The sequence below is a fragment of the Anopheles marshallii genome, chromosome 2 (assembly GCF_943734725.1).
Source record: "Anopheles marshallii chromosome 2, idAnoMarsDA_429_01, whole genome shotgun sequence".
Classification (NCBI taxonomy): Eukaryota; Metazoa; Arthropoda; class Insecta; order Diptera; family Culicidae; genus Anopheles; species Anopheles marshallii.
In genome coordinates this window covers 3,211,085-3,234,033 of record NC_071326.1, presented here as the reverse complement: position 1 = coordinate 3,234,033, position 22,949 = coordinate 3,211,085, and the positions used below count along the sequence as shown (strand labels likewise).

The 22,949-nt window shown below is 47.3% G+C and overlaps 2 protein-coding genes across 2 annotated transcripts; both read left to right on the top strand.

The window, feature by feature from the left end:
• Positions 1-3,966: 3,966 nt before the first annotated feature.
• Positions 3,967-5,823, top strand: LOC128708928 (tyramine receptor 1). Its single transcript, XM_053803909.1, has one exon. It carries the CDS (start codon positions 3,967-3,969, stop codon positions 5,821-5,823), a length of 1,857 nt encoding a protein of 618 aa, XP_053659884.1.
• A 9,511-nt stretch (positions 5,824-15,334) lies between these two features.
• LOC128719617 (delta-1-pyrroline-5-carboxylate synthase) lies at positions 15,335-22,622 on the top strand. Its single transcript, XM_053813244.1, has 6 exons — positions 15,335-15,454; positions 20,025-21,015; positions 21,091-21,332; positions 21,452-21,935; positions 22,007-22,288; positions 22,363-22,622. The coding sequence occupies exons 1-6, from the start codon at positions 15,335-15,337 to the stop codon at positions 22,620-22,622; spliced, it is 2,379 nt and encodes a 792-aa protein (XP_053669219.1).
• The last annotated feature ends 327 nt before the right edge of the window (positions 22,623-22,949 follow it).

Below are 22,949 nucleotides of genomic sequence, written 5' to 3'. Positions count from 1 at the left end.
GAGAAAGCTGTGTACGGAATCAAATTCAAGTCAAACAACATCCAGAAAATAAGCATTACGACCTTTGGTAGTTCTATATCAATAAATAAGAAACAAAACAACGAAACAAGAAACAAAACGTGGGAAGAATGCCACAGCTGCCTCGAGACATTTCAGCTCGAATTATAAAGAATAGTGAAATGACTCTAACTTTAACTCATGAACTGGAACTTGTTGCCAGAAAAAGGATCTTCTTTAGATTTCACATTGACTAATTTTATGTAGGAAGAAGTCTTGATGAAGTGCAATTGACAAACACCAACAAATATTTCAAGATATCTCCTAAAGGGCTTAAAGGAATCAACAACTTATCTGTAATTACCATCAAACTATGCATACACTGTTCACGAAGAATTAGAATAAGGTGAAGAGTTAAGCTCAGCTCGATAAGAAGTTAAAAGGAAAATAAAAATGCATTGCCTTGTTTGTTCACGATCAATGGTGTGTCTGTCATCTTGTGTTGCTTCCTTGAAGACGCTGTGTACTCAAGATATTCAAACATCTATGACAACAAACTTCACACTGCACACAACGTGCGATGCATTCGCTGCGGTGCCACTATCGCCGGTTTCTTCCATCGGTATCGAGTACTAAAAGCTAAGTGCAAATTGGTTCGACGCTGATTACTTTTGCCAATAAAACGATTCCCATGAACGCCAGCGCCGGAACAAGGCCGGCTGAGAGCGCTGTGCCAATCATCCAGCAGCACTGCACACTAAAGTGCCCCTAACAGTCGGACGCTATGGAAATTTTAACCACCAAAACCTGCCATTCGGCGAACTGGCCGTAAAATACGATAATCATGGACCAACTTAACAGCTTCTCAGCCGGAACGTACCACCGGGCACGTACGGCTGGTTGAAAACTTTAATTTCCGCTCGACTCCGATCTGCAAGCCATTGTTGAAACGACCTACTTGGAAAGGTCGACTTTTCTATGATTTAATATCAACCCACGACCGAACACGGTGACTTAAGGCATTGAATGTTTAACTACACGCCGCCCAGTCGACCGACGGAGACCCAGAGGTTGCAAGATTTAAGCCCACGAGCAGCAAAGGCCCTTGGTGGATGTTTATTTTTTCCCTGCCTTCGACATCCTGCAAAAGGTCGAAGGGTTTTCTCGAGAATGAACCCACTCCCCCCTTATCAACTATGCACCATACGTCACCGGAAAATGGAAAGATGAATATAAAAAGCGGCCACGATGGAGGACTTCTGTGTTTGCTGCTCGGCTCGACATCACCATCAGCTCGATTGCTATTTTCGATTTGCTTCGGCTTTTGGCGCTCACCCGCCAAGTGATACGTTGTTTACTATTTACTCGCTCCCGTTTGTAGAATCAACACGGGGCGTATAAAGGCCGAAACACCTCCCGCTCCGCAACAGCTCGTCGTCATCGACAACACTGCTCCCAACGTCATGATGGCACGCTTGTGTTTCCACTCGAGTGAATCGCACTACCGATAGAGCTGTGCACGTGTTTTCCTTGGAAAACTGTCGAAACTCTTAAGCCTTCGTGCTGGTACACAAACACGCCCGGAATATAATCCACCCCTTCGCACTCCCTTATCCCCCCCCCCCTCCCCCCACCTCTCTCTCTACCTCACCCCTTTATCTGTCAGCTCGAACCAGATACTTTCACAGCTAATAATCTTAATCATTCCCGAGGGCGATTTATTTAGGCGCATTTGCCATAAAAACACTCACACCGACGCGGCACATGAAGTGGAAGACGCTTATAAACCCACTCCCGCTGCGGGAAGTGAGTGAGTGGAGCATATTAAGCGTTAAATAAAATAATCAATAAAACCCATTCGTCTCCCGGGACTGCTACCGTCAAAGCACATCACGGATGACACGCACCTCTTATCTGTAAATGCAAATTTCTGCCTGTTCTAATACACGCTGTTAATGGGAAATCAGCAACTGCTAGACGAAAAAAATAAAATAAAGCAAACCGGGCAGCTTAATGGGATACCGTGATAATGGTCGGGTTGATTTTCCCCACCCGCAATCGACGATCCTCTCAATGCAGAATTGGATTTTCAATATCAATTAATTAAAAGCACAGATAATTTTGTGCCAATAGACGTGAATGATTATGCCGGCAATGATGATGACGAGGAACGATAGTACGGTAATCACCCGTCGGAACCATTGGAAAATTGCTCCCATGCCCCCCGGTGCCTTTTGTGTTTGCGCAGACAGGCGGAACCATTACAAGCTCAAACACATCCACTTTGCGATTGCTTTTTCTTCACGCTTCAACCATTAAAATCTCGACCGATTTTCGCTCAGGGGCTTATCAAATATTTGCCATTCGATAAAACCCGTAAAATGAAGCTCGGCGGATGGATCTGGAGCGATCCAAGCAGGCAAAAGCAAAAAAAAACGACAGTCCTCCATGCAAACCCTTTCACGTACCAAATTCTCACGACCAAACGACCATTTGTCGATGAGATTGAGGAACAATATATGTGCGAATATCGAACCAGGTGTGTGTGTGTAATGATGGCCTGCCCCGTTGACAAGCAACGGTGGTCGGCCTCAGGAGACAAATTACCCTACACCACAAACGAACCTTCGTGCGAATATCATTTTCAACCGGCAAAGATCCAAACAGAGGTTTATCACGAGAGCCATCAGTACAATTACTTGCATCGGGTGGACGGCGCAGAGGCGCCAGTGCGGGTATTTTAATGGATGAAGGAAGCCTCGGCTGTGGGTTATCGTACGCGGTGGTTAAGTTATAGTCCGGAAAATGGCCACAAGCTTTAGTGCGCTAAGCTCCGGGACGATTATGGCGAGAGGTTCATCGCCGTCCAACTTTAGGGACATTCATATTCATTTTCAACGGCGTTACGTTGGTAAAAACCGGAAGTTTGGGGTAGTAAGGGCTGGTGCTTTCGGAATTCACACCTAAATCAATGTCCTCTAACTATGGTTTTACACCTGCGTACGTCCTGTGTCGTACCCTGTGCCTGGACCGTGGTAATGAAAACGATTTAGCCGTGAATAGATAATACGTTGGTAAACAATGTGTTGGCCAGTTTGAAAGCTTGTCGCATGCAGACGCATGCCGGTTTTCCCTTAGAACGGTTCTACACTCCATCTCAATCATCCATCTTATGTTCAGTAGAATGGTTGAATTAGACTGGTTGGGTCTTTCGGTGTAATTTTAATGACATGTCCAACTTAACGGAGAGTAACTACCCATCAAAGCTTCTTCCTGTGGAAGATCTAGCGATCTTGTGATCATCTTAACAACAATGTTTTAGTATTTGCTGACTTTAGACCAACGATATGTTAAGATTTGGACGACTTGACGGTCATCTATCTATACTTAAACTGTAGTTTCCACCATCTGCTTAAACCTTTGATAATCGTCTGCTATAAAACCAGTAAGTCATCAACAATAGTCGGAATTTGAAATGACTTATAGAAGAAGATCCACGAAAATTTTCCTCCGAAGATTCGGATTTATCCCGTTTGAGAGTCTTCATACACCAACACAGTTCATACTACACAGATATAAAATAAGATATGATTAAGAGATGATAAGAAAAGTGCTTCTACAACAGCTCATTTTTAAAATGTGACCCATGTGATCTGATTAATCGCCAACTTCATAATAGTCTCTGAAAGATTCCAATGATCTCTTTTACAGATACAGAACAGATTAAGAACATATTGTAGGCTTATTAAACATAACAGAGTGCCTCAAAAATAATATAAACGTGTCGTTCTCTTCTCTTTTACAGAGAAACTGTACCAAAACCTTTCAACAAAGGCAAACGATTCGTAAGCTGTTGTTGGTGAGAACGACGAAGACGAATTCAGTTGGTCTACGGTTGCATGCGCTGAGTGTGACAGACGGCCGCGACGACGTGATACGTCGTGGCCAACAACAGAAACAGCTCCTACCATGGGTGCACTTCTACAAAACTTTAGCAATAGCACTGCTCATACAGCCGACAAGTACGGCCCCGTCACACCGTCAACTCGCGAACTCGGGATGGTAATTGCGAAAGACGGACCACCGATCCCATCAGTATCCCTGGCTGGCCTAACCACAACGCTGGGGCTGGACGGGTCGGCCGAAGTAATGGTCAGCCTCGGTGGGAACGGTTCCGGGCAATCGCAAGACCTAAGCGACATGGTCGACGGTTGTCCCAAGCCGGACGATATACTCTACCCGAGCATCTTTGGCATCGATCTGGCCGTACCACAGTGGGAAGCCATCGGTACGGCACTCATCCTCACGCTCATCATCATCATCACCATCGTCGGTAACATACTCGTGATACTGAGCGTGTTCACGTACAAGCCGCTCCGAATCGTGCAGAACTTTTTCATCGTGTCGCTGGCCGTGGCCGACCTGACTGTTGCCATCCTGGTGTTGCCGCTCAACGTTGCCTACTCGATCCTGGGTCGCTGGGAGTTCGGTATTCATGTGTGCAAGATGTGGCTCACCTCGGACGTGCTGTGCTGTACTGCCTCGATCCTGAACCTTTGCGCTATTGCACTGGACCGATACTGGGCCATCACCGATCCAATCAACTACGCCCAGAAGCGGACACTCGAGCGGGTTCTGGCGCTGATTGCGGGCGTTTGGGTGCTGTCGTTGGTGATCAGCTCCCCGCCATTGATCGGTTGGAACGACTGGCCCGAGGAGTTCTCGAGCGAGTTCCCGTGTCAATTAACGAGCAATCAGGGCTACGTCATCTACTCGTCGCTCGGTTCGTTCTTCATCCCACTCGTCATTATGACGATCGTCTACATCGAAATCTACATCGCCACCCGGCGACGGTTACGCGAGCGGGCACAAGCCTCCAAGATCAACACGCTCGCAACGCGGAGCATCGGCATGGTGGCCGGTAATGGTGAGAAGGAACTCACCACCACCCAACCCCACCAGCAACAGCTGCACCATCACCATCCGGATACGCAGCACCACGGGCAGGAGAATACGGTTCAGCACGACCAGGAGTCGATCAGCAGTGAAACGAACAACCACAACGAACACACCGACACCGGCAGTGCGGGTGCGCTGGCGGGCAAAAAGACGGACGCCAAAAAGAAGGGCCTCAGCGCGTACTTTGGCCGGGCGCTGGTCGGTGGTGGTGGCAACCGGAAGAAGCACCACCGGAAGCCGGACGGTGGTCGGACGGACGACAGTCAACAGCACCGACTGGCGGCAGCGCTGCATCAGCGCGAGGAAGACTCGGTGACGGACAATCCGGACAATTCCGGTTCGGGCGAAAGTGGCAAAGCGCCGCTGGACGCATCGCACCCGGCGATTGTGTCCACATCCGGCAACTGTGATATTCCGCCGGTCGAACCGACGGAAACCGCCCGCAACGGGGGCGGCCACCGGGAGGTCGGTTTCCACGAGTCAACGACCGAGCTGGTGGCGAGCGGGACGGCGGGGAATGCAACGCCGGCCACCACCCGCATCGGGGGCCGGCTGAAACAATCGTTCCGCAAGCCGGGCGGCATTAATCAGTTTATCGAGGAGAAGCAGAAGATTTCACTGTCGAAGGAGCGGCGGGCCGCACGTACGCTCGGCATCATCATGGGCGTGTTCGTCGTGTGCTGGCTGCCGTTCTTCCTCATGTACGTCATCCTGCCGTTCTGTCCCAGCTGCTGCCCGACGAATAAGTTAATTAATTTCATCACCTGGCTGGGCTATATCAACTCCGCGCTCAACCCGATTATTTACACCATATTCAATCTAGACTATCGGCGCGCATTCAAGCGACTGCTCGGCATTAAACAGTAGGTGCGCCGATGACAGTGCCGCACTGCTGGTACCGGGGAGGGGCGGGAATTCATTTCCGGGAAATCAGTTCATCTTCAGCGAACGTGTCCACTTTACGCTTCGGTGCAATGTGCATACACAACACAGGGATAGGAAAATGCGCAGATAAAGCGTCATAAAAGCAAAGCGATCGAACCATTATGCACACTCTGTACCGAAAACACCGGACCGTTAGGGAACTCGCTCATCAAGCAGCCACTAAGTGGAACTGCTCGAAAGCTTTTATGCCGAGAGGAACTATTAACCGCCCTCATCCATCGCTGAGTGTCCTTTTTTACTCCTTTACTCCTGCAAGCCAACCCCAACTTTGTGCCAAAGCGAGAACAGCGAGGAAACGGCACGAGTGGGCCACGGCCATTCATCCTCGTGCTATTGATTTTTATCTTTTTTATACGCTTCCGGCTTTTTTGCTAATTAATCCACGAAACTCTGGTTTTGCAAGTACACTGGGTGGAGTATTTGCTTTCTATTTTTTTCGCCCGAAATCCACTTCAACATCATTTATTTTGTTCCCTTTCTGTGCCGCTTGAAGTAGCAGATAGGGAGAAGCAAAAACGCGCATACCTCTGTGGACAGATAACCCAAAACAAATATTTCGTAGAAATACAGAGAGAGAGAGAGAACTAGAGAGGGGAGAAAGCTGGTGGAAAAAAGCATTAGTCCTTCTTTTGTCTTAAAACTCTTCGTCACTTCGTCATATTTCATTCACCTCGAGCACGAACGACACACCAGGCGCCTCCATTCGCTTTCTTTCCGTGCTTTGTTTTTCTCTTGCTCTCTCGCACTTTATTAGGTTCAGGTTCCATTTCACGTGTCTTTTGTGGGTTGTTTATCTTTTTTTTTTCTTCTCGCATTGTCTTCGTCCAACTCAAACTCTCCAACAGGGAGGGGACTTTGTGATGAAAATCACGCAACAAACGATATTGCCCTAACTGACCCATTCGCACTGGTGGGAAATAGAAAGCTATACCGGGAAAGCTGACTAGCTTCCGCAACCCGGAAGCTATCTTGTTATTCAACCGGCCCGGTACAATTGCACTAGCACTTCACTTTTCCACCGTGGACAATGGCGGGAAAAGGTCTCACAATTCATGCCCATTCAACCCGCGCCGCTCTTATCTTTGATCGCTGCCCATTTTGTGTGTGGATGGGATGTGCCCTCAACGGAGATCGTATCCCGGGTGGACACCACTTGTGCTTACGAACGAGTGGCCCTATTTTCTGCCACTTTTCCTTCCTGATCTCACCAACCATCAGTTTTTGCACCGGATTTTCTCGTTCATCTCTTCGAAAGCAAAACCACGAACCGGAAACGGAGCAGTCAGTGAATCGGTGCTTTAAAACTGCTGCTCCCCCGGTTTTTGTCTCCGGTGCTTTCTTTTGAGCGATGGTTTCGCTACGAGATCTTTTGCTTCGTCCGCTAACAACCACCCATTGCCGTAGTTCCCGCTCAACCCCCCGACGGTGTAATCAAACCAATCTTGGCGACAATAAATCCCTTCTCCCGGTCCCGAACCACAGCACCCAGGACTCGATTGTTGTTAGCAAACGGTTCTCATCCGGTTTTTGCAGGACAGCTGCCGCTGCTTCAAAACCTGCGGCGCAACCGTGAAACAATAACAAGCCACTTTGTTCCCGTCGCACCAGCGCAAAGACAGTGCTCACCCTGCACCCAGCGTTCGTTTGCCACAAGATGGCCCGGGGGTGGTTCATTCTTCATCGTCGTCACGGTCGCCAAGGCGCTCGCGAAATCAACCGACGCAAGCGGTTGCAGAAAAGAAAAACAGTTTCAAAAACAAGCCCCAAGCGGCCGCATACCGCAATATGTATTTTCCAGCCGCTTTCAACAATAAGGAGTTTGGAAAGGTTTTCCATCCTATCCGCCCTGGAATAGGGAAAGGCAACGCGACCGGGAAATCATTTTGCATCCCGAAGTTGCGTTGCTCGCCAGCATGCCCACGACGGTCGGGGGAGTGAAGGATGAATTTCCCTCCCAATCCCCCCCTCGTCTCCAGAATATGTTTTCACGCGGGACAGTCAAGCGGGACACATTGGGATGGTAATCAGAACAATGCAAAGACTTTTGCGCATCAGTAAATAACATCCTTACATTACTCGGCCGAGCTACTACAAAGCGAAGAAAATGGAAAATGCGGAAAAACTTTTTCCCCCCCTTGCATCCGCCCATCATACAAAGTGAGTGAATGCCGAAAGTCTTTGCACAACAAAACACTTCCTGACAGCAAGACGTGCGGGAGCGGAGATTAAGCGAGCGCCCTCTAGTGAGCTGGTGGTTGGAAAGGCAAATTATAATCTTTTATGACACACATGTGGAAAATAGGGCTAGCGGCATACCGCTTCTACCCACTCATCTCACGGTTACACAGATTGTCTGATGTGAGATATTTGAAATGTTTGTCTCCTTCCTTCCGGAATACCGAACAACAACAAAAAATGTGTTCAAAGATGCTTTTCACATAACGTCTCGAAGATGCTTATTGCTCATAATGTCCCCTAGGTCGCCTGTAGGCCTGTTTTAGTGCCGGAGATTAACATTTCGTTTCGTGAGCGTGTGTGTGTGTGTGTTTTTTTTTGTGGCGTGGTAATGATAATGCCAAAGGTGCAGTCTCCATTCAGGAGTGCGACATTAATTAAAATTTTCTTCTCTTCACCATTTTTGATAGCTTTTCTTTTATGCCTACATAAAGCTACGGCTTCCTTCTCTCGGCGGAAATAAGAAACAGGCAAATAAGGGCGTAATGTATTATAATTTAATTAATAAAACAGACAGACATTGCACAAAAGACCCCACAACCAACGAAAAAAGAAAATTCATCATAAAATCCCAACCCAACTCCAGAGCAAGGTTGCACTCACCGATTCTTGGAATAACTTTCCATTCCACAAGACAAACTTCTGCTAACGCTACGTCAATGGATGACGGCCTTGCAGGGTTGTATAATCTATTTGCATTCCAATCATTTCCCTGTACCAGCAAGCTAGCAAGACAATAATATCCCATCGACCCTGACCAAACTATGATTATTATGATTATCATCTGCTCTCGCTACGGTGACTTCTTGCTGTGCACAGCTGTGCTGGTTCCCACGTAAAACGCCACATCCTTGCCGACCAGGAAGTCGAAAAGCCTGAAACCGGTTAAGGAGCCCGCTCACAGACAAACGAGGTCGTCCCTCCGTGTTTGGTTTGATTTGAAAGTTTCTCACACAGCTTGCCGGGTAATCCTTTGTTTATACTGCTGGGTTAAAGCAAGCAATAAGTCCTCTCGGCCCACGATCTAGACACATCTTCAACTAAAACCAGCACACAAAAAAGGCCAAAGCATGGCAGAAGAAAATAGTAAGAACGACCTAAACTTTTGCACCGAACTTTCACCTTTCGCAGGACGACGAGTGAATGCAGTTTTAACTATAGTAAAAACAAAATGGAAGAAAAACCTCCTCCTCCGATGAACTGGTTTCCCTAAAATGAAACAAAAAATCCCTACAAATCGTATCATCGTACTTCCCCCCCGAATAGCTGCAGCTGCAATAGTCGAGATATAGGAGTTACTGGGGAAGGTAAGAAAACGACAAAATGCAACCGAAAACCAAGCCGTCTTTCGGTCAAGTCCACACGAATCTACTGAACTAAAAGGCTAAGCGACGAAAAACACACACTCGACCATTACGACCGGGTGTTGCGGTTGTGAAGTGAATGCACAAAGTTCTCGATATGTGCGCCCAACACCTCCAGCAGCTTCTTTTTCCGAGCCCAAAGAGAACCCGCTGGACGCTGGAGAGGGGCTACACTGTCCACATAGCGACACAGCGCCATCTGTTGGAGTAGAGTTTCCCGAGGGCAGTGGGAACGTGTTTCTTTTTGTTTCACTTTTGTACAGAACAACAGGGCAGAGCGACTGCCCCGAGTGAACACAACCGGCACCGTGCTGCATTGACTTTTAGATTCCTTTAGCGCGCGGGAAGTGGGAGAGGTGTCTAAGGGTGGAGCCATGTCCGCCATGTGGAGGAGTGGTGTGAAACTCTAACGATAGTTTTCGTCCATCTTCCCTCCTGTAAAGTTTCATACTTCGACAAAAGTAGATTCGTGTCAAGAGTTCGGAAAACCCCCCACAAACATACACACACACATACATTGCAACACATTTCCAAACGGTTTCCAAAGACGTGCGAAAATGGGGGAAAATAAAGAAACAAGAACGGGAAAAAAACACAAAATTAAGAGAACCGTGAATGAACGTTATTTTTCCCTCAAAAAAAAAACTCCTCCCGGTAAGCGTGTATAGTATATGATAGTGTTTTAAATTACTGCTGCCGTTAGTGAGAAGTTCCCGGATGCACCACCACGGGATGCCGCTCGGTTAGGGGCCGATAACGATAGGTCGGTGTGTGAAGACGGCCATAGCAGTAGATGGTGGCAGTAGAGGAAAATAGAAATTTCATAACGTACCTGTTGGAAGCTTGTTTCATGCAATGTAATGTATTTCTTTTTGTTTGAAGTTCATTTCATCTACTGACGATAGTGCTATTTCTAACGAGATGTTACGAAAAAGAAGCATCAAAACACACACGCACACACAGACAAATGCGTCCTCATATCGTTCGCGCGGGACTGGTTCATTAACTAGACTCCGGTGCTTGTATGTATATTTTGTACATGTGCAAAAAAAAAAACAAAACAAAGTTCGGGCAAAAAGGGTCCAGAAAGTGGTAGACAAGGGTCTCCACCCCCTGAGGGGAAGGAAGGGGAAGAGAAAAACGTAAGCGAAGGTGTAGGGTAAAATAGTAAACGAGCAAATAAACAAAACACTGTTTCATCGTGGATGAAATTGAAAATGTAGCTAGTAGTAGCCGCACGGCCAGCAGTGCAGTGCCATAAAAAAAATGGTTGCAACCAAGTCAAGTGATCATCAGGTTGGGCTTAGTGTGTTTTTTTTTCTCATTTCTTCATCCACCGTGGGGGTGGGAAGGAAAACCATGTTCCTGGTTCCAGCTACACTGCAATGCGACGACACCAGGTGTGATGAGTTTGTAATTGTAAACGCCGTTGGCAGCGAACATGAGCATAATCAAGCCATACAGACGTGTGAAGGTCCCATCGGAAACCTGAAACCATTTGGAGATTATTCTAAGCCGTGACAAGCGACTTGCGCCAAAACTAGCTAACCGTGCTTATCGTTGTACCGTAGAACGGAAGATATGTATAAGAAGGTGGGGTGGATTAGTAGGAACACAATGATTAAACTAGAATCAAATACTCTCCATTCAAGCCACTGTACATACTGTTGAGATAAAATAGAACGCTCTAAAGCTTAAAATACTAATCCAAAAGGAAAAAAAAACCGACAGTTGAACGGGACAGGAGAGTTGGTTCAGGCTCGTTTAATGGCGTCCTTCCCAAAAAAAAAAAAACAGGTTTTATCCCCTCTCTTAAGCGAAGCGAAGTTCCATCGCTCTCGAATTCTAAATGTGTATCTAGCCAATCAAATTCCAACCAATCAAATGCATAGAAAATCGAAATCACTGTCTCACAACAACAACAACAAAAAATAAACAAAATTTTAAGCCAACTTTTACAAACCGTCGGTTTTGTTAAGCACAAGCATGCAAACAAAAATCAAACATAACAGATGATGGAGCGGATAAACCGGCAATGTAAATTGGCCAATAAGTAGAAATCGAACGTTGAAAAGCGACTAATTACGCGGACAAAATGAAGCCGAAGCAAACTCCATTTTGGTGACACAACTTCACATAAATGCTCCCGAAATGGAAACGCTGCCTAGTTTTAGTTCAATTGCAATAAAGAATTTGGTCGAACAAAATGTAAAACGGAAATGTGTGGACGTCGATTCAATCATTTTCCCGCTCATATTTCACATCCGAAAGCTCACCGGACACGGCCAGCTCGTTCACATAGAATGTCATCTAGCTCCGGTGCCTTCGCTGGGCCCATTGCATCCGTGTCCCGAGCGGCACAGAAGGAAACCGGAACCAACCGGGGGAAAACCCTTAATTCCCGTCAATCCGCTGCCAACGCCACACAGCTTTCAATCTTAATCTACACACCAGCGTCATCTCGTCGCCTTTCTCGCTCCTCAAATCAAACCCCTAGTTGAATGCCACCCGCCCCAAGAAGTCGGGCAATTGGAACGTTTGCCCGTTTCTGATTTAATTACCATTTAATTAGAAAGGAAAATTAAAAATTAATTAGATTCACAGGCCCATCCAAGAGTTGGGTCCGTCCTGTCCTACTGAAGAATCCGTCACCCCTTTTCCCCTGCAAATGACCATCGTCCGTTCGTTCACGAGAGCAGAGCGGTGCACAAAAATGCGAACCACCGTGAAACGTGGTCGGCAAAGTGAAGAGCTTTTCACAATTTTTTCTTTCCGTTGGTTTCCGTTTGGTCAACACTGCACACCTTCAAATGGAAGTCCGAACCATTCGGTTAGGTAAAATAGCGGACCAGCTAGTACCGACGAAAGTTTACTCGAACGACTTCCAAAAGCCCCATTCCATTACTTTGCCCATCACAGAAATGAGCAGAAAAGTCGCTTTCATCCGTACAGCAACGAACCAACAAAAAAACCCACTTACTCCAATCGAACGGATTGGAAAGAGTTGCTCGGTCCGATCGGTTGCTAGCTTTGAACTTTCGAACACGTGGCCCTTTCGTTCCCCTTTCACAATTGCAACCGAAGGTGTTCCATCGGAGTCCCAAATCCTTTGAAACGGGTGCGACTTAATGCAGCTCGCAGTTGTCAGTGTCCGGAAAAACGAACTTCTTTGAAACTTTTCTCGCTTTGCACAATCCACCGCACCGCGCTGGGTCAGATGATAAAGTTTGTGAAGCGATTGATTTGATTACTATCAACCGACGGGGATGGTGAGACCTGCCAGAAGAAAATATGAAACATCACTCCGTCCCGGTGTGTCCGTACGACCGTAACCACCTTGTTTGCACTGACTTCGTCGGCCAAGACGCAGATTGCTTTTCATCGAAGTAAAACAGACATGAAAGAGTTCAAAGACTTAGCAATCGATAATCATCACTGCCCGGCAAAGGGGTAAAACCACTTCCTTCGCATGGCAACATCTTCGTCTCCCTCGCTGGTCCTCTACTGTCTGTGGGGCTTCTTTCTGGGGCTGAACTTTTAATCGGACCGCAGGAAAATGTTTTCCATCTAGCTGACTAAATTCTAGTTCCTTCCAAACTCCACCTCCTCCAACACGGGTGGGTTCCCGAGGGGCCCAAGGTCGGATTTTGTCAACATCTGCTAAAAGTCACAGGGAAAGAGAAAGATATTAGGAGACAGTACAGCAACAAAAAAAACAATACAATATCCTTGGGTATCGACGAAGGACGTCCAAATTCATCCCCTCCCACCCTGATGCCATTTTCCTTCGCTTGTTAAACCAAGGTTGTCGGGCAGCAACGAAGCAAGCTTCACCATCACCAGCTCGATACGATGAAGCTCTTGGACCAGAGCCCGCCCGCCTCCTAGCAGCCTTGCAACTTCCACCATTCACCCGAGGTGTTGTGGTGTTGTGGTTTGTTTATTATCCGAAAAGCCGTCCATCCGCCCAATTCTTTACCACCATTTTCACAGTAATTTGATACCGGTTTCGCTTTGCTTTTCGCACCAAGGCAACAAAACACAACGGAAACACGCGGACACCGCATCCAGTTTCGAGTGCGAACCGGCTTAGCCGTTCTCGGAAAGTTTCTAAAGCACACGCTTTCACCCTGTGGCACCAAACAGTTGAATTGTACGCCGAAAATGGCGACTACTGCTGGAAATGGAAGTTTCATGCTGGAAGGTACCGGCATCAGACAGCAATTAATAATGCACCCAACCATAATCCTGGCCCAGCTTAGCAGACACGAAGCCGAAGAGGAAGAAGATCCTTTTTTTAAGACACGGGCCTCGTTGCCATTTTCCGTAGCGCACTGTGTTTGTGAGGGCGCGAAATTATGTTTCAATCAAGCACTGATAGTGGCAAAACCGGGACGGTGAAAGTAGCTAAACCTTACCGCATCTCGCATCAATCATCCGTACAGGCCGGACCACGGATCGGGTTATCAACGCCCCCCCTCGCTCCCCAAAAGATTGTAGTGCGCCATAATCATTACCACATCACGTGACTCGCAACGGCACGCACATTAGCACATTGTCATACGCTGCCGGTACTCTATTGTTGAGGAAGGCACTGGTGTGTGTATTGTGTGCGATCCGAACGCATCTGACGGTGATCTGACGCATAGGTTGACCGTGCCGGACGAACCCAGATAGTGCAAGTGGCTGCGGTTCCGCTTACTGGCCTGCCGCAGTCGGTCGGGCACGGTGGACTCTTAATGGTGTGTGATGCATCGGAGTCTGAGCATAGCGTGGTGCTGATAAGTTCCGTACTGCAGCATGCGTCACTGCGTGCGTCCGTGCGTCACCAGTCACTGTGGCGGGAGGTCGGCTAGATGCAGTGATACAACGCACCTGCACTTGTTGTACCCTCGTGTCGGTTGACTATTGACAATGAATTCTTGTCGCAGTACCTGACCTCTGTACCTATCTGCAAGGTTCCTTCCATTTCACAACTATTTCTGCCTCCGGTCCAAAGTCCTTCGCTCTAACAAGACCTGCGGGAACCTGTGGGAACCGGTGTTGCTGGAGGGCGTGCGCGTGTGAGTAGATTCTACTTGACTGTGGTACAATCACAACAACAAAAGTGGACGGTGGACGAATCGGCCTGCAAGCCGACAGAGGGTGAGCGCGAAACAAGGGGAAAAGCGTAAACGTAAACGAAGATTTCCAACATCAGCTGAACAGGCAAAACGCGCTACGTCCGATAAGGATCCTGCTGATGCCCCAGTAAGGTCTTACTGCATCCCGCACCGACGGTGAAACGAATGAGTGAGAGAGAGACAGAGAGAGAGAGAGGGAGAGGGAGATCTCTTATCACATCCAGCCTGAGTGGTGATGGTGCTGCTAAAGCAACCGGGAAGTGCCGGTGCTACAAGGTGCCGGGGAGAGCGAAAAAAGAAAGGTTTCCTCATCACCACTCGGACCGGCTAGCGATCAGTTGAGCGGTGTCGAATCGATCGGATAGACACATTCGGCGGAACACACCGGCGCATCCTTTCGCATTTTCCATACTCAACCGTCCATTCCGTCCATACGCGCCGAACAATCGGAATCCGACTCGGTGCGCAACTTTTACGTTCGAGTTGCTGTGGAAAAATGCTGTGACAGTCGCGTGTGTCAATTGGTGAACCGTCCTCGAGAAGGTGTACCGTGTAACAAACGAAAACAACACACAAAAAAACTGCAACGTCTGACACGGTGTCGTGTTGACTTCCTATTGTTTGAATCGCTAAAGCGTAACGAGCTTCCGCCGTTGTCGAGCAGTCGCAGCTTCACTTCTGAATAAACTTCACCGAGCAGTGCCGTCTACGATGAGTTTCCTGAGGGCACTCCATCAGTCCGGAAGGGCGCTGCGAATCGGACACCAGTTGCCGAAGCGTTACTTTTCCGTCGTTGGAAGTCCAAGCGTTAGCGCGTATCTCATACAGCAGGTAAGTGTCGTGTCGGTACGGTTTGACGAAGAAATCTAATAGCAAATGCCGCGCCTGGGAATGGAATAAACGAACTCTGGTCCAAGTCCAAGGATGCGGTCTTGACACCGGGCAGTGTGTGCGTCACTCTCCATAACGTGACTTTACCACGCGAGAACGGCACCGTACATTTCCTGCATAATCACAACCCTTACACTACTGCGATAACCCAACGGCGTGAGATGCCACCCCATCTGCCAGACAATGTTCGGAGTTGTGATTGCCCTGAATATTCAATCACTACGACCACGGGCGAATGATTCTAGTGTGTCGACAATCTGTTGCGGAGAAGGCCACGTCAAACCCCACCATCCCCAAAAAGCTACATCTCCCCATAGAATCTTCACAGTCCAAAACACATTCACTATCGAATCGCATCAAACACGGCGCGCTCTATTCCTCTATTGTCCTGCCCTTTTCGGTTCTGTCATACGCAATGCAAACATTGCGCCCCAAAAGCGTCATCCGCGGCTAATCTAATATAATGCAATCCGCAATAAATCTCACGCGGCCGTGACCCGATAGGTCAGTGTGATTGATATTATCACACAATTCAACCCATCGTTCCTAATTAGTATCAAAAACGTACCCGGCTGGAATCGGTCTACCGGGAGCGCATCGTGAATGGTGAGAAATAATCACCTGCAAATTATCAAAACAAACCTTCGGGAGACAGTTCGACTGTGCTTGTCGATCCGAGTTGCTGGGACAACACGGTTTGTTGCAGTACTATTGATGTCTGCGCTATTATCTAATTACCTCCCCGTCTAACTTTGCAAACTTGTTCGCGGCCGAACGAACAGCTAAACTCCAGTAAACAATAGACCAACAGTCTTCTCCCCCTCCAGCAACTGGACAACGTAACTCGGGTGCGGGAACTACATGTGCTGGAGTGTTTTGTGCCGCCAGCAGCTGTTTGCTTTTCCAGCTCGTACTGCTTGTCCTTCGCAAACTCTTCCACCCTTGATGGCCTGATGGATGCACTACCGAGCCGAAGCGATTGGTGTGGAAATTTATTTGATTTGAAATTATATTCGAACAACAACTGCCTTCACCGGTTGATTGATCTTATCGCCAGCATCGCGAAGGGGAGATCGATCCAAGGCGCTTGATGCTTGATCCGCCCGCATGATTTGCCCACAGCCGTCCAGCACGCGCTGACCTGGACCTTGGAGCTGAGCGGGAGTCCGGCTGGGTAAAAGTTTTGTGTTTTGAGAACCAACTGCAAAACAACCACTATCGGGACAAAACACCAGCCCCATAGCCAGCCCCAGGGAGAATGAGAGTGGCGGTTGGCGCTCATAATCAGAAATCGTGTCTTGCACCGAATAACGCGGAACACAAACACTCTTTCCAGTCACGTTCCGGCAGACTTCCCGCCCGGTTCCGCACGGTGATAGCTTTGATTGGCTGAGTGACGTGCCCCATCCAGACACAGGCCCAAGACCCACCCCATTCCCTGCCCTCATCAAACCTCATCAAATCTAATTTTGTAACTTTCTATTCGTGCTATCGGGACGAAACGGGTCCTTTCTTTTGATGTGAACTTCTATCCCACTTGAAAGGATTCTGCCGTTTCCACACCTTGCAGTGATCCAGGGCATATCCAATGCCGCAATGTAAGACGGGCGGGATTTCATACCCCATGCAGGAGAACGCAAACAAGTACAACAGATTAGATGAAAGCATACCTTAGTGGGATGTTTTGTTACGATATGGTGGTGGTGCTACATTAGACTTTTAGCTTCTTCAGGAAGATTTGGAGATCATTTTATAAGAAACTCAAATATCTGATACTACTCCCAGGGTTTTCGTATTCTCCGGTACTGTTTCGTCAACCTTTATGTCACCTTAAAAGTATACTTTTGCATCATTATGAAGCTGAGCACGTACCAGAGTGGCATATTAAAGAGTTGGTATATGCTGCCAGTGAAAAGGAAATTGTTTTATTTTTATTAAAAAAAAATCTTTGCAATTTCTTGAATTCTTTGGATCTTGAGACATCTTGTTTCAAAGTTAGAAGACGAAAAGCAATGTAACGACGCAGTGATCCGAGTGAGGACACTAATATCAGTTTTCGAAGTTGGTTAAGCTCTTTTTTAGTCGAGATGAGATCTTGCGTCAAAAAACAAAGGTTTGTTATTTTTTTCAAATTTTAACATAATTTAGAAAACCCACGACGAAAGGAATTTAATCGAATATTAATAGGAAAATATTGATTTAATGCTGGCTTTAATGGTACAGTCTGTATGATGTCCACCAATCAACAAGTTGCTAGCTTCATTTTACACCACACATACAAACACCTTTGTTCAATCTATATCAAAATTAAAACGTTAAAATGCTCAAGTACCCTTCGTTGGGAAACTGTTGCCAACAATACGAATTGTTTGCAAAAGCTTTTCCCCTATTCACAGTGCTTTTCGTTCGACTGTATTGAACGATTGAATAATAACTGAACGGTTCTGTACAGACTCTTGCAAGTATAATGCACCGTGCTAGCAAATGGAATGCGTTAAAACAATCGTAAAAAATTTAACAACTCTCCCCCATACCGGTAACGGAAAGCAAACAATTTGGCATAATTATAATTTATTACGCCGCGCTGTGGTGTATCGCATTTTTTTTCCTACCAATAAGCTCCAATACGCTTCGACTCGCAGCGATAGCATCATGTGGAAATCAAATAAAATTCCAATTACTCCTGCAAACCGGTACAGGCGCACATTGTGCTAAGGCAATCCCGACTAGCACCCGAGACGGCGTGACAATACGAAACGAATCAAAGTAATTATAGTGCCCATCGAACACCCCCAATAACCCAATGGAAATGTAGAATTAAAGAAAAAGGATGACAGAAAAGGAAGAGACAAAAAGCGCATCACGTGTAATGGAAAATCAAATAATAATGGAAAATAATTTCCGCCACGATTGTTGCACAAAATTACGCTGCACAGTACGTTTTAATCCGAGCGGCAAACTGAATGTACTGAACGTTTTGCAAGCGGGCAGTGCCTTGTTGGCGCAATGTTGTAAAGCATAAACGGAAATGTAGGGGGATGTAGTTGAATCTCAAATATATATAAATGCACATAAAAAAGATCGTCCCTGCAACCAACATTGCAACCGATGGTATGCGGCCAAGAGGAAAGTTAGTCTGGCAATGTTAATTAACTTTGAACTGAATTGTCTTTGTCTGCGGACCCATTTGAACCATTTCTCCATTTCATCCATTTCTTAGAGGCAACATCCTTTCCCAAAAATAATCACTTTACTCGTGACGAAACACAAGACGAACCTTTTTTTTCAGTGTTTGGACGGAGCTTACAAGCTTGGTTCTTTTGATATGCCCGATCTTACACCAGCTGGAAAATTAAAAGAAGGTTGATTTTTTTTAAAGAGATAGATTAACGGGTTTTCGTAATTGCTAATGGAGCTAAAGCAGCACTTTCCACTCGCAAATCCTTTTCATCCCCTAGTGACCATTTTTTTCCATTTTAGCTCAAGGCTGCTCCATTTGGAAATGAATTGCAAACAAGCGCACACAAAGCCCACACACACACGCATTGAAAACTAACCCAACCCCAGCACTGGATTGGGTTGGTCCTGTGATTGTTCAACGACTGCACAGCATAATGAGCGAAAAAGGATCCATTCGGGATACTTGGTGCCGCATGCTGGAAATAATGATACAAAATGCTTTCCCACAACGATTTACTTCTTCGCCGGACCTTCGCTGCCATTCGCCTAACAATAAGAAGAAATATCAAAAATGAATGCTAATAGTGGCCCTCACCCTGTAACGGTGTGACCAAAACAGAACCCAAACACCCTTCAAACCGGTGCAAAAGGACGAACAATGGAATGGAACATAAAAGAGCATCCTGAGGGCATGGCCATGGGTAGGAATTTGTGAGTACGTTTAAAATGCCTACCGATGGAAAAAGTTTTCACTTTCGCGCGAGAATCTTCCGCCGATGGAGGTTCGAGCAATCCCAGCGAATCTGGGACGAATCTTCTACCGGGACTTGATGAAAAAAGTTTCGATTGTTTTCCGATATGATAGCGCCCGTTATTACAAGCCAAACGAAGCTTTTGCAACCCCTTTTTTACGAGCTCTGAATACTAAAATGGGTATCAGAAACTTTTTTGGAGCGTAGTATAGGCCTGCGGAAGACAAAACAGCAGGGCCACGTGTCCTTTTCTCGTGTCTGATGTTCATGTAATGCAATCAAAAGCATGTTGAAGGTCTACTTCATGGTTGTTCTTTTTCGTAGGGCATTACGAGAAGTTGTTTAAAATTTCATAACGCTCGTCTCGACACCAAACGTACGGTTGGTTGGGGCATCTTTGCGGTACGTAAGGTGTACGACCTACGATAAACAAGTGGCACACTGGGCAAGGTACTTTCCCACCAACAAGTGGAAAACAAAACTTCCAAAACAAAGTACTTTAATCCACCTCAAATAAACTGTCCCTTGGAAAGGGACAACACAAGTGACCATCATATTCACCTCCTTCTTGTCCACAGGCTAACAAAGCGAAAAATATCAACCGTACTTTGCATGGACTTCACGAGCGAAAGCAAGCCACCTTCAACGAGCGCAGCCAGCTCAAGTATGCTCGACGGCTTGTGGTGAAGCTAGGCAGTGCCGTCATTACCCGCGAGGATGAACATGGTCTCGCTCTCGGTCGGCTTGCTTCCATCGTCGAGCAGGTGGCCGAATATCATGTCGAAGGTCGCGAATGTATTATGGTAACGAGCGGTGCTGTCGCGTTCGGCAAGCAAAAACTAACGCAGGAGTTGCTGATGTCGCTATCGATGCGAGAAACACTCTCCCCGACGGATCATACGCGCCAGGACGCCGGTACGATGGTGGAACCGAGGGCAGCCGCTGCCGTGGGTCAATCTGGTCTAATGTCGCTGTACGACGCTATGTTCGCCCAGTACGGTATCAAGATCGCACAGGTGCTGGTAACCGAGCCGGATTTCTACAACGAAGAAACACGCAAGAATCTGTTCAGCACTCTCTCGGAACTGATCAGCCTGAACATTGTGCCGATCATCAACACGAACGATGCCGTCGTACCGCCGATGTTTATCGTCGATCAGGAAGTGTCCGCTACGGGCAAGAAGCGTGGCATACGCATCAAGGACAACGACAGTTTGGCGGCACTGTTGGCCGCTGAAATTCATGCCGATCTACTGATCCTGATGTCGGACGTGGATGGCATTTACAACAAGCCACCGTGGGAGGATGGTGCACGGCTGATGCACACGTACACCGCCGGTGATAAGAATCTGATCAAGTTTGGGGAAAAGTCCAAGGTCGGTACCGGAGGCATGAACTCGAAAGTAATGGCAGCCACTTGGGCCCTGGATCGTGGAGTGAGTGTGGTGATCTGCAATGGCCATCAGGATAAGGCCATCAAAAGTATACTTACCGGGCGTAAGGTGGGCACGTTCTTTACTGAATCCACCACCGAGAAGACGACCCCCGTGGAACAAGTCGCTGAAAATGGTAAGCATAAATTACACATCGGTAACCACCACCAAAAAAAAAATAATTCACTTCACGTACCATTTTCTCCCCAAGCTCGTAGCGGAAGCCGTGTTCTTCAGAATCTCACTGCGGACGAACGTGCCCAGGCGGTAAACACACTGGCGGATCTGCTCGTATCACGCCAATCACAAATCCTTGAAGCAAACGCGAAAGATCTAGACGAGGCAAAGAAGTCCGGCCTTGCGAAGCCACTTCTTTCGCGACTTTCGCTGACTCCCTCCAAGTTGGAAAGTTTAGCCAAAGGACTGAAACAGATTGCCGACGACAGCCACAGGGTAAGCTACTGCGGATACTACCATGGCAAAAGTGACAGCTTTTGTCCAGCGATTGCTTTGTCAGCCAAAAAAAACATAACGTGTTTGTTTACACTTTTCGTTCTGTTCCCTAACCACAGAACGTGGGACGTGTGGTCAAACGCACCAAACTAGCAGATGGACTCGAGCTGAAGCAAGTCACTGTCCCGATCGGTGTGCTGTTGGTCATATTTGAATCCCGTCCAGATTCGCTGCCGCAGGTGGCCGCCCTAGCAATGGCTTCCGGCAACGGATTGCTGCTGAAAGGTGGCAAGGAAGCAGCACACAGCAATCGGGCACTGATGGAACTGGTCAAAGAATCTCTGGCACCTACGGGAGCCTCCAACGCGATCTCTTTGGTATCGACCCGAGAAGAGATTAGTGATCTTCTCTCGATGGACGAACATATTGATCTAATCATTCCACGAGGATCGAGTGAGCTAGTACGCAGCATACAGGAAAAGGCTCAGCACATTCCGGTGATGGGTCATGCTGAGGGCATCTGCCATGTGTACGTCGATCGGGAAGCGGATCTGGACAAGGCTTTGAAGATCATTCGCGATTCCAAGTGTGACTATCCGGCGGGTAAGTGGTCGAGTGTGTTAAAAGAGTTCACATCTCGTTAATTTCTTCGCAAACGGTGTGCTTACTTACAGCCTGTAACGCTATGGAAACGCTTCTCATCCACGAGGACCTGCTGCAAAATACTTCCTTCTTTACCGATGTGTGCAATATGCTCAAGCGCGAAGGTGTTAAGATTAATTCTGGTCCCAAGCTAAACCAAATATTGACCTTCGGCCCACCTCAGGCAAAATCGCTCAAGTTTGAGTATGGTGCGCTAGAGTGCAGCATTGAAGTAGTGAAAAACTTGGAAGAAGCTATCGATCATGTCCATACGTACGGCAGTGGACATACGGATGTTATTGTCACGGAAAATCGTACGTTAAAATGATTCTCTAGCCTATCAGGAGGTTGAACTGTTAATAATTTGTCATATCCTCTTCCATTGTAGCCTCCTCGGCCAACTACTTCCAGAGCAACGTTGACAGTGCTTGCGTATTCCACAATGCTAGCAGTCGGTTCGCGGACGGATTCCGCTTCGGTCTCGGTGCGGAGGTTGGCATATCCACCGCCAGAATACATGCCCGTGGACCGGTCGGTGTCGAAGGACTGCTCACCACGAAATGGATCCTCAGCGGTGTTGACCATACGGCGGCGGAATTTACCGAAGGTTCACGTGCCTGGCTCCATCAATCGCTACCCACCGAATAATTGGCAACAGCTGTAATTTCCGTTTGTTGCAATCCCTGGCGTTGGTGCTCCCGTTTAAAAAGTTTTCTTTACACTGCGAATTTCAGTGGCCATTTTAAATGGTCACCTTCGGATGTGCCTTTTCATACACACACCCCCAAATGTGTACACTACGGATTTCGAGAATGTACGAAATGCGCAACACAATCGAATAAACTCAATTAATTATCCTTACCGTATCATATTATCGCGCCGGTGGAACATAATCGTTCGGTTCCGCCAGGGGTCATGGGAAGTGCTGTGGTCAGTGTTTGGGTTGAAAATGAATAAAAGCCGCCTGTAAATAAC

Excerpts from the sequence above, each read along its gene's own strand:
- LOC128719617 (XM_053813244.1), top strand. The coding sequence starts at position 15,335 with ATGAGTTTCCTGAGGGCACTCCATCAGTCCGGAAGGGCGCTGCGAATC. Across the intron at positions 15,455-20,024 it reads GCGCGTATCTCATACAGCAG|GCTAACAAAGCGAAAAATAT; the intron begins GTAAGTGTCGTG and ends TCTTGTCCACAG. Across the intron at positions 22,289-22,362 it reads TGTTATTGTCACGGAAAATC|CCTCCTCGGCCAACTACTTC; the intron begins GTACGTTAAAAT and ends CTTCCATTGTAG.
- LOC128708928 (XM_053803909.1), top strand. The coding sequence starts at position 3,967 with ATGGGTGCACTTCTACAAAACTTTAGCAATAGCACTGCTCATACAGCC.